The 12,605-nt window shown below is 33.0% G+C and overlaps 1 protein-coding gene across 5 annotated transcripts in view; it reads right to left on the bottom strand.

Moving 5' to 3' along the window:
- Positions 1-12,605, bottom strand: part of USP53 (ubiquitin specific peptidase 53) — a 72,224-nt gene that overhangs the window by 31,277 nt on the left and 28,342 nt on the right. For 4 of the 5 annotated variants that reach the window (XM_024119375.3, XM_024119372.3, XM_055086202.1 and 1 more), the window contains 6 exons: positions 9,248-9,340; positions 5,791-5,925; positions 3,635-3,748; positions 3,472-3,554; positions 1,108-1,213; positions 340-486 (listed from right to left, as the gene is read on the bottom strand). In XM_024119375.3, coding sequence (XP_023975143.1) covers positions 340-486; positions 1,108-1,213; positions 3,472-3,554; positions 3,635-3,748; positions 5,791-5,925; positions 9,248-9,340 — 678 coding nt within the window. Of the gene's footprint in view, positions 1-339; positions 487-1,107; positions 1,214-3,471; positions 3,555-3,634; positions 3,749-5,335; positions 5,418-5,790; positions 5,926-9,247; positions 9,341-12,605 lie in introns of those variants that run through there. The other variant, XM_007124129.4, reaches the window with a different exon arrangement.

The following is a 12,605-nucleotide window of genomic DNA, read 5'->3' as shown; positions in this document are numbered from 1 at the left end:
TTAAATCTTAAATTTTTCTAGCTTAATATTTATATTTATAATCATTATCAAACACACACAAACACATACACACACGCATATAGTATCATATCATCACTCTACAGTGATACAGGGATAGAGCAAGTGATGGTTTAGTTTGTAACTGAAAGCCATTCCTAGTCTAAGCAAGAAAGGCATTCCAGTTAGCCTTATTTGATTAACTTTATCAGAGTTACATCTGCAAATTATTTCCTTTAGAAAGAAAATTTAGTTCTGAAAAACAAAGTGCCTTATAATATATGAAGATGTTTTAGAGGAATTTAAAAATAAAAAGGAAGAGAATGAAAAGAGTTGATATACCCCGGGAAGATAAAGATGTGTTGCGAGATTCCGAACAACATCTTCGGTCAAGTCAGAATGCTCAGAGTCCCAGACTAAACCAATTGTAACAATCTCTGGGCAATTCATTAAAACACGCCGAATTTTTATTTTTTGGCCACAGTTACTCTAAAGAAAAACACAAAAGACAACTTTTGAAATTATCAAAACAGATATACCACAGGTAATGCCTTATACAGGTTTGTATTATGCAATAACAATCTTAACATGTATCAGAAATTTATTTCTTCAGCATATTAAAACAGACTTCTAGCAAAGTATTTGTCTTAATTATTGATTAAACATAAAGTTTATTTTAAATCAAAGCACTTTTCTTTGGTATTTTTGTAAATCTGTTAAAACAAAAATTCAACTGAAAAAAAGCAGATATAAAGCCCTTGAAGCCATTAATAATGTTACCATCTGTAATGTTTATTTAAAGAAAATAATTAATAATAATACCATCTGTAATGTTTATTTAAAGAAAAACAAAAAAGAAATTCTCTCTTTAGTCAAATGATAGACTTCAGAACTTAATCAACATATGCTACCTTAAATCCTTCACAGTGTTACAAGTTTTTAAAGAAATAAGAGCTCACGTGGTATAAAGAGTTACCTAAGAAAACAATGAAAAAATAAATTCTTCAAATTAATTCCAGATATAATTAATATTTGCATGGTAATTTCTGAATGTCTAATTTCAAATTTACAAATACAGAAGCACACTAATGTTCTCCAAATTATACTTACAGGACATTTCCTATAGTCATCAGTTGTATTTGCTGCTTGCAGCAATTCTGCAAACATTTCAGGCTTAGAGCGTTCATGCCTTTCCATCATTCTTTCAACTTCATTGCTACAAAAGAAAGAAGCAGTCCCAAATCTGGCCTATGAACTTAAAAAATATCCAGTAAATTTGCATCAAAAATACTAAGTTATCAATATAGGTATGATCATTTTTTCTGTCTTAAAACACAATTTTGTTTGAAAAATTAACTGTGAAGTAAATTTCCATGAAATGAAAAATTATGATATTTGGCAGGTTATGATGAAAAAAGTTAGGTCAAGAACAGAATAAAATAACATGAAATCATACCATTGTTTGGAATTAGATGAATGAGGTAAGATGTTCCATCTGAAGGTAATTCTAAGTTAACCATTTCTTTTACATTATTACTTAACAAACAGGGACTTGAGTTTAAACTTTTGCCTAACAAGAACAAGAAACTTTAGGAAAGGCTCCCTCTCTGGCCTAAAGTTCCCATAAACAAAGTTATTTTCAGCTAAGAGAAAGACCCTTTGCTGATTAATGCAGAAGTCACAACCAAAGCTACTTAAACGAGGCTTGTGCCTTTTGTTCCTATTATGACTACTAACCATTTCACTAGAGTCTAGTCAGGGTATCAGTGCCATTTTGTATCCAACTTCTCCTAGAGTCAAATTTTTACATATCAAGGTATTAAGTATCTTTAAACAACTATTTAAACATTTTCAAATCGATATATAATGTAAGCTCAATACGCCTACTAGTTTCCATTCGTGGTGCTCTGGTTTCACTTAATAGTAATTTTAACTGTCCTAGAACTGGATATATTTTACTGTTCAATGGTAAATAATATACAATATTCAATAACAACTAAAAGTACCAATTCTTCTAAAGCACTTCACAAGTAGACTAGAAAGCACTAAATCTGACAGGCTCATTCAAAATTCACATAATGGTTTTTTACAAAATTGACAGCATCAGAGTAGTGGGTAACCAGATACATTTTGAATTTGAAATGAACCCAGATCTGGGTTTCAATCTTAATTCATCCATTTACCAGGTCAATCATATTAAGCCTATTTCTTGATCAACAAAAGTTTTTGTTAAGATTAAAAGCAACAATTTATGTAAAGCCTGGAACACAGTAAGCATTGAACAACTGGTATTCAATACTTATCACCAATAAAAAGAGAGAGATTATAATTAGAATTCAAATTCTGGGCTTTCGCAATTCATGGCGTGGACCAGGGAGAGACTGATGGCACTCTAATTCTTATTGCCTAAGATACTGTCTCACAGCACTGTCATTTTACACAAGAGTTTCAAAGTAGACTTAAAGTCTTACAGCTTTTAATTTGCGGTCTATCCTTATTCAAACACCACCCTACTTTTCATACAAAGTGAGTGAAACTGACTACAACTGACTGAAGTTTAAAGAATGTTCCTCTAAATCGATGTTTCCCAACTCTGTATATATCCAAATTACCAACTTGCTATATTCAATGATCTTTAAGAAATAATGTACTATATCCAAAATAAATCAAGGAAGTTTAATAATACAATGAAATGGATGAGCACCTAATATTCACTTTGTGCAATGATAAAAATATTGGTAGCATTTAGCAACTAACTGCTGTACTGATGTATTCTGATTGATAATTATTGATCCATGTTTTGTCTTTTGTATTAAAGTATCTGCAAACATTTATGATCTCATTCAATGTTTATCATACATCAAATATTTACAGTCTCAAATATCTTTTGCCGTGTTCAAACAACTCTTATTATGTAAAGTCTAGAGATCATTTTTGGATCCCTAAGCTGATGTTTCATGGCTAGGGAGGGAGGGGACAGACAAGCATGGCAAATTTTTATTTCAGGTGAATGTTACGGCCTTAAATGCAATAAACCTAACAGAGGATTATTTTCACTTTTTTCTTTCTTGTCTGCTTACCCCAGCTTCCATCACTATGCAGGGACATGGTGGAGCCGACAGGAGACATGGCCACTACAAAGGTAACACCTTAGCAAAAATGAAGAAATCACGTACAATTCCATTTACCCTTGAACTTGTCATTTTAAGCTCTCCTTCACGGTTTCAAAAACTTGTTATAAATATAAATAGATATACATTTTGACTAATATTTTGTACATTTCACTGAGTGACATCTATATTTGGTAAGTCAGAAACAACTGAGATAGACATCACTTAGTACCCCTGATGGTAGCACATTTGTTAATCTCAGAGAGTAGATATTCATATATGTTACAGTTTCATAAAATAAAGGCTCAATGTGATCACATACATGACTAACATCTTTGGTAAATATGCTTTAATAGGTTCTTACCATAGGGCTGTTGTAGAAATGTACCGCACAAATTCTGTAAAGGGCAGGGGATCTGAGGATGCTCCACAGCTACGACACACACACTGCGGGTAAAAATATATGTCTAATTTATCAATCATAAAACATAAATATAGTCTCTAATAAAACAGTTAAGCCATCTCACCTGTTCATACAGAGTCATAGCAAACTTCTGGTGAGTGATACAAGATTTAGAGGTACACATGTCTGCATCTCTGCTTGGCACTATGTGAAAATGAATCCTCTCCAATATATTTTCCTAATTTAAAAATTAAAAGACAAATGAGTTGCAAATCTTGCATAGGACACTTCAAAACACAACTCTTTTTAACTTTACAAATTGAAAAATCTAAGTATTTTCCAAAGTGTCAAGCTTAGAAGTGCCACATACATTGTCAGCTTTTCAGCTTCCCTCTTTAACCGAGCCTTCAAATGTTGCTCAATTATTCACCTTTTGCAGCATTCGATTTTTAAAAAAATTTAGCAAAACGTTATAATGCAACATGATTTTAATAAAGATGTAAAAAATCAATTCATGGTGGCTGACATCTAGAATTTAATATTAGAAAACAAGATTTCCTATATTCCCAGCATTCTCACATTGAGAAAAAGCAATTAATTTTAAAAAATCCTACTTGGATCATTTGGATAGTCTATAAAACTTAAATCAAAACATCAATGATAAAGGCTTATAATACCTGCACTAACAACCCAAATGCAAGTAATCTGCTCGTCAACAAACTTCTTGTGAAAGTGTGGATTTGTAATATAGATCAATAAGGGGTATTAATTTCTTTAACAAATTATCCTTTTTACCAAAACTTAACCAATGGATTATTTTAATTAGTTAACTTCCCCCTCCACTGCCCCAGGACATTTATAACTGTTCAATTATTTAAGCCTGGATGTCTAGATATCCCATGAATAATCATATCATGGATTAGTATACTTCACTTAAGTGAAAGTAAGACTATAAAGTTCAGTATTGTACAAAACATATCCATTTATATTTTAAGCAGTGGGGCAATTATAAACATGAGAAGTACAGAAAGCATATTTCATGACTGTGTGTATTGTTTTTGTCATATTTTAGTCAACATGGCAAGTGTGCTAAGCATTTGAGATGCTCATTTAAAAAAAAACATAAATGCCAAATGAATTCTATAAAGAGTAATAAATTCTTCAAAAATTTGGAGAACGGATTGGGGTGCTTTGATGATGCATTATCTAGTAGATGTGACTTACGTTGAACTTTAACAAATAATATATTAGGAAAGTTTTGAATATTTCAGGAACTTGAGCAAAGGCTATAAAACAGGAATTTAAAAGACATGTTTGAGGAATGGACTGAAACTATCGCACCAGAAGGGAAAATTCAGGAAGGAAGCAAAGAGATAAACTGGAGTTTAAATTTAAAGAGCCTTAAATGTCAGAAGAGAGTCAGATGTGAATCACAGAAATATCTGAAGCGCAAGCATTTATCTGAAAAAAATTATATTAATATGGTGGCTGTTAAAAAAGACTCTTAGGATATAGATTAAAAGGACACTAGTAAAGAGGCTTAAATAATGCTGAGAGTAGAGGCCCGAGCTAAACAGAAATGGTGACAGGGAAATAACATGGCGAGGCAAACCTTAAAAGGGTTTCTGATGAAAGAATTTACAGAATTTGCTGAAGAGATATAAGACTAAGAGAAGAAATAGCTATCTTAAATATAGGTGACATCTATGTTATTGAAACAATTAAACATCAACATGCATATTTAAGAAGGTATATAAGGTACATCCCTGATCAAAGGAATGCTCTACTTATCAATATGGTGGTAACACAGTCTCAGAACATCCACCTCAGTGAGTGAGTCTCAATCTGGAGTAAGGTGTATATCAGAACTGCCGCCCCTGACAGCTGCCCATCAAGATCCTCTGCTCTTCAAAGAGAATCATTGCATGTCATGAGAAATGTTACCGGGAGAGTGTGTTGCATATGTAAACCCTGTGGAACAGAACGACCTAAGTGCTATGATTTATATATAGTAAGCCTTTTTGCTCCAATAAATAAATTTTAAAGTATTTTAGTAGCCTAACTCTGAAAAATTAGAGCAGCACAAATAATCAAAAGCAAAAGTACACAAAACACATGTGGACTTAAACTGAGCTTTGAAGGGTAGGTAAGACAAGGATCTACTGAGCAGTTCTGATACTTCTCCACTGCTGTAAATTTATGTTTCATTTGTCTCAAAAGGTGCATAATTTAAGGAATGCCACCTGCCATTCTGACTTAAGGATTATCAGAAATACTTACAAAGCACTCTGCAGCATCATCCATAAGGCCAAGCTGAAATCGCTGCTCATCTTTGAAACTTTCTGCAAGAGCATGCCTTATGTTATCCGAAGGAAGTGCTTTTTCCCGACTGTGTTGAAACTGTGCAAATATTGTCTGGGAATCAACAAATACATCAACCAGTAAGTTTAACACCAACAACTAAAAAACACTTGAGCAATTTCATTTCAACAGCGAAACTCCAAGCTCTATACTCAAACTAACAGTCTTTTGCTTTAAAATTCCATACACAAAATTAATTATTTCTATGAGTAATATGTAGAAATGGTTGCCCCAGCCTCTAAATCAAATGTTAGTGCATAAGAATTAAACATGTAAAGTTCTCAGATCCCATCCTCAGAGATTCTGATTGAGATGAGGCCCATTTTTAAACCGTTTCCTAGCTGACTATGATCTAAGTTGTTTAGAAAGAGTTTTGAGATAAGTTGCTTTAAATCTTAAAGTGTACTGTAGGAATTACAATTATGTTATACAAAAATAAACATATAATCAAATAAAACAGTAGGAACTCCCTAGACTTGAAACAGTGGGAACATCATTCAAGAACATTAAATTATAGGTGTTAATCTGGTCTTCTATTTTCTTTATTGAATTTAAGCAAGAAAAACTTTTTAATAAGTTCCAGTTTTATGACAATCATCTTAGGTGAGTGAAAGTGGGGAAAAAATAAAGTTTGCTGTGATAAATCACCAAATAAGGATTGATCATATTAAGTTCTATATTAATTAGCTCAAGGGGTATGTCATCTCAAAAAAAAAAATTGCTTTTAAGATCAACATATGGTAGGCTAGGAAATATTTCAAGAATCTGTTCCACTGATACAAGAAAATTTAATTTACAAATAAGAAATTAAAAAAGAAAGATGCCAAGTGATATTAGATATCCAGAACCAAAATTTTTAGCTACAATTACAAATGATAAAAAATGAAAAATATTTTCACAAGTCATTTCTTATTTAGGTAGTCAACTTTTCCAGGTAATGTTTAAGATATTAATCCTACACAAGACTGATGTTCATTTAACATCTATTTTTTTGATTGTCTAGCATATGTGAGGCATTGCTGTACACCAGAAAACAAAGACCCTGCCCTCATGGAGCATACGTTCTAGTTGTAGTAATGAGGGGAGGGCAAATAAGTAATTATATGTCAGAATGTAATAAGTACAATAGAGAAAAACAAAGAAATACAATACAAGGGAGAAAGATAAAGTAATGTAATAGGGATAGGGATGCTGCGGGTAGGAGAGAGGGAGGGAGCTTACCTATTACCAAGGGTAGTCAGGGAAGGTCTCACTGATGGAAAAATAACATTTAAGGAGAGGCATAAAGGAAATAAGGGTGTTAGCCACAGGGACATCTGGAAGAAAATCATTCTCGACAAAAGGAATAATAATGAAAACACTCAGAGATGAAAGCCAGCTCTGAGAAACTGCAAGGAGGACAGTGAAGAGTGTGTGTGCGCGCGCGTGCGTGTGCGTGCATGCGTGTGCGTGCGTGCGCGTGCATGTGCGTGCGTGTGTGTGCGCGCGCACGCAGGTGTTTTGAGGCAGGAGACGCAAACAGGGGAAAGAGGCAGGTGATGTGTAAGGCTGTGGGAAGACCTGAGCTAGAAAATTTAACTAGTTTTTACAACTGGACAAAACATTCAAAATTTACTGCAGAGTAAATAAAATGCAATACTGTAATCTGATCTAAGTTCATTCTTTATCAACCCTATTTTTACTATATAAAACAGAGAATATAAAATCGCCTCCTGATTGAGATTGACATGTATACACTGATGTGTATAAAATTGATGACTAATAAGAACCTGCTGTATAAAAAAATAAATAAAATTAAATTTAAAAAAAATAAAATAAAATTGCCTCCTTTGGTGACTTATTCAAACAGCCTTTTTAGGAAATGTAAGCCAAATTAAAGCATGAAAACTACCTTTTATTTTCCTGTATTATGTATATGTTTGTGTACTAAGAATATTCAAGAATGTAAAAGACTGAAATATTTATTTCTGAAAACATATTAATCAAATCTTAAATTCTTGGGCAAAAATTTCAATGACATAAATGAGTTGCTAATACATACTGGACTCCCCGTTTCTGCCTTTGTCCCTATTCTATATATTCTCATCCAAGCAGCCAAAGAGATCTAGTCCAAATATTATACTTACTTAACACAGGTTATATCACTCCTCTACTCAAAACAAACCCACGACTTCCTAAATCACTCAGGAGAAAAAGTCAAGGTCCTCACAAAGGTCTAGAAGGCCCTACACAATCTGGACTCCTGTTCCAGTTATCTACTGCTGCATAACAAAACCACCCCAAATCTTAGGTACTAAAAATAACATTTATTTTGGTCACAAGTTTGCAGTTTGGGTGAGGACAGCTCAACTCTGCCCCACTTGCAGTCATCTGTAATAGTCTGAATGCTGGTACTTGGGAGTCACCTGAAGGTCGCTCACTAGTGTCTAGAGGTTGATGCTGGTTGTTGGTGCTGCCTGTTGGCCAGGAACTTGGCTGTAGCTATGACCAGCTTGGCTTCCTCATAGCACGGCAACTCACTTCCAAGAATGAGCACCCCAACAGACAGAGCCAAGTGGAAGCTTTATCACTTTTCCTAATCTACCCTAATCTCATTTCTGCCACATTCTATATGATGGAAATGAAACACTAGGGGCAACCCATATTCAAGGAATTAGACTCCACCTTTCAACAGAAGAGTGCAAAAGAATCTGCAGACATTTTTGAAGTCACCACAACTCACCTTACCTCTGAGCTCATCTCCTATCACTGTCCCCCTTGCTTACAAAGCTTCTGCCACCAGTCAGGTTTCCTTGAATATGTCACGCACACTCCCACCTCAGGGCCTTTGCAGTTGCTGTGTCCCTGCTTGCCTGGAAGGCTCTAGTCCACTCCATCACCTTTTCCAAGTTGTGATTTAAATGTCATTTTCTCAGTGAGGCTTTCGTTGCTACTCAACACTCTCTAGTACCTATCCCTGATGTATATTTCCTCCTTTGCAATTATTATTACCTAACATACTTTATATTTTGTTTATTTATTTTCTTCTCCCTTACAAGAATATAAGCTACATGAGAACAGGGATTTTTATTAGTTCCATTCACTGCTGTATCCTTAGTAACTACAGCAGTGCCCAGAATTCAGTAGTAACTCAAAAAACATCTGTTAAATGATTATTTCAAAATAATGAAAAATATAATGTTCCTAACACAGGAAAATGGATCCATAAACCTGAATAAGTCATACTTTAAGAATTCCTCTTCAAAACTGTTAAGTCACTTGACAATAACTTTAATTACAAATAAACTAACCAAATATGTCAAACAAACCAAACTATCAAATAAAATTAAATCTTTTGAGAAACAATAGTAATTTTTCGGAACTATTAAAAGGTTACCTTCAATGCACAAAATATGCAGGCATCTCCCTGACAAACATGTCCAGTCAGAACCCGCAAGCTTCTTCGGAATATATCTAATTGCCATAAAACCTAAAAAATAGTGAGATGTGAAGAAAGAAAGAAACACAGTAATATTTTTCTCACTGGGATGAAAGACAGATTTAAATATTTTTTAAATTGCGGGAGGCTAATAACTTCTTTTAATCTCTTGTACATAATCAGATATATACTACTAAAAATAATAAGTATAAAACTGCTATATACATGTAGTTCATATATAAAAGATGGATTTAGAAAATATTACTATGGATTCACATGTAAAAACCATGACAGGCACAGAACAAGAAAAAAATAACTCCTCAGTTAAGGAATTTATATGAACAGGAAACAAGGGATACTGAATGCAGGACTTGGCAGAGACTTCAGAGAGGAAGTGATTATAATACTTGGAATGAACTGAAATTTAGGAAGGAAATATAATTGCAGTTAAAAGTCAGGGTGTACCAAATAAGGGTCAGTATGTAGTGGCAAGAAAAAAGGGCAGAGGCCTGTGTGGTCATTGTATACTGAGTGAAAAACGGGGCATCTGTGTAGTCATGGGGGTACAGCATAATATGAAGCAGAAGTTAAAAAATAACCTGAATATATTTGCTGCAATTATCCAATCAACATTTACTACTAAAAAAACAAAAACAAAATAAAAAAGACTGTAGTTGTTTAAATAAATCAGTCTAATACTTAAAATCATTCTAGAAAAATCTGAAATTTATACAATGGGGATAACTGTGTCAGCCTCATAGACTGCTTGTAAGGATTAAATATATGTATGTAATATGTGAAGTATTTAGAGCAGTGCCCAGTACACAAGTGGCATGCATTGAATGCAACCTGCTATTTGTTGCTGTAAATACTATTACAACAAACAATTAAGAGCTTCAAGTTTCTCTATACCTTTCAGTCATTTCCTCAAATAATAAAACCAAGAAAATCCATTCACCATCTCACATTCCTCCCAACCAAAAAAAAAAGTTAATAAAAACAAATAATTTTAAGTTTCCTATTTTTTAATAACTCAATAACTAAAAGCCATTTCAGAATTTCTCTTTGATAGTTGCTTTTTCTTAAAGCATAACTAATAGGATTCATTTAGTTATCACAAATAACTCAGTGTTTTGCAAAGCACTTGAAAATGTTTAATAACTTTCTTGCATATCATATTCTATCATACCATAAAATATACATTAAAATTCATTCATTTGTCAAGATGAAGGTCACGACAGCACAGTTGTGGGAAATGCACAGCACTGTGGTTAGTGATACACCCTCTGAAGACAGGCTGCCTGGGTTCTAATTCTGGCTTTACTGTTTACAGCTCTTGGGCTGACTTGAGCAAAATATTTCCTGAAACTGTTTTCTCATCACTGAAAGGAAGATAAAAGTAGTACCTATCTCTTAGGATCACTGTAAGAACTAGATTAGATAAAACACAGTGTACCAATGCACAGTAAGAGCACAATAAATGTTAACTATTAAATATTTTAACTTTGCTTTTAACTTACAGAACTCAAAACCACACCAATATGTCATACTTAACTGTACCACTTTCTCACTCAAATAAAAGTTCAAAGTATTCAGCCAAAAGAAAAAACTCTATAATCTGCTTATAAGGCTTACGAATTAAGTCTTTCAAATGTAATGTTTTCTAGGGTGAGCAAAATGTTTAACTTACACTGGATCTAAACTACAGAAAAAATATTTTATGTGACTTCTCTGTATACTATTCAATATAAAAGTTTAAAAATGATTTTCACAAATCCATACCAAAAATTATCTTCATTATAGTTAACCTTTATCCTATTTCATTTAAAAATGTTGATTATATTCTACCACCTGTTTTAAGTTAAAGCCTAAGCTAGTTGTTGGACTAATTAGTTTTTAGCAATATAATTTTATAATATAAACATTTTTCTTTTGCATTATTTCCATGTTTCATTTTAACATGGTACTTAACAAAATTAATGTAGTTATTTTGAATGTTTATGCATGTTTCTTATTTAGTTGTTCCCCAAAGATTAAAACGTATTTGCATATGCATTTAATAAAGGAATATAAACCTTTCATCATATTCCTGACCTCAAAATAATATAGAAAATAATAAAAATTAAGGGGAAATGGCATATAAATTCATTTTTCTTACTTGTATTACATCCAAAACATTTTAATAATGTCCATTTTTAGTAATTTCTTACAAAACGTATTTCACAATTTATTTCTCAGCAGTTTTAAAAAGTGCTCATCAAACTGCATATTAGAAAGTGAGGGGATGGAAAAAGATATTCCATGCAAATGGAAATCAGAAGAAAGCTGAAGTAGCAATTCTCATATCAGACAAAATAGACTTTAAAGTAAAAACTATTACAAGAGACAAAGAAGGACACTATATAATGATCAAGGGATCTATCCATGAAGAAGATATAACAATTGTAAATATTTATGCACCCAACATAGGAGCACCTCAATACATAAGGCAAATACTAACAGCCATAAAAGGGGAAATCGACAGTAACACAATCATAGTAGGGGACTTTAACACCCCACTTTCACCAATGGACAGATCATCCAAAATGAAAATAAATAAGGAAACACAAGCTTTAAATGATACATTACACAAGATGGACTTAATTGATATTTATAGGACATTCCATCCAAAAACAACAGAATACACATTTTTCTCAAGTGCTCATGGAACATTCTCCAGGATAGATCATATATTGGGTCACAAATCTAGCCTTGGCAAATTTAAGAAAATTGAAATCATATCAAGTATCTTTTCTGACCACAACGCTATGAGACTAGATATCAATTACAGGAAAAGATCTATAAAAAATACAAACACATGGAGGCTAAACAATAAACTACTTAATAACGAAGTGATCACTGAAGAAATCAAAGAGGAAATCAAAAAATACTTAGAAACAAATGACAATGGAGACACGACGACCCAAAACCTATGGGATGCAGCAAAAGCAGTTCTAAGAGGGAAGTTTATAGCAATACAATCCTACCTTAAGAAACAGGAAACATCTCGTATAAACAACCTAACTTTGCACCTAAAGCAACTAGAGAAAGAAGAACAAAAAAACCCCAAATTTAGCAGAAGGAAAGAAATCATAAAGATCAGATCAGAAATAAATGAAAAAGAAATGAAGGAAACAATAGCAAAGATCAATAAAACTAAAAGCTGGTTCTTTGAGAAGATAAATAAAATTGATAAACCATTAGCCAGACTCATCAAGAATAAAAGGGAGAAGACTCAAATCAATAGAATTAGAAATGAAAAAGGAGACGTAACAAC

Source organism: Physeter macrocephalus, chromosome 7, assembly GCF_002837175.3.
Source record: "Physeter macrocephalus isolate SW-GA chromosome 7, ASM283717v5, whole genome shotgun sequence".
NCBI lineage: Eukaryota > Metazoa > Chordata > Mammalia > Artiodactyla > Physeteridae > Physeter > Physeter macrocephalus.
Note: the sequence above shows the minus strand (reverse complement) of the source record. Positions and strands in the feature narration are given on the sequence as shown.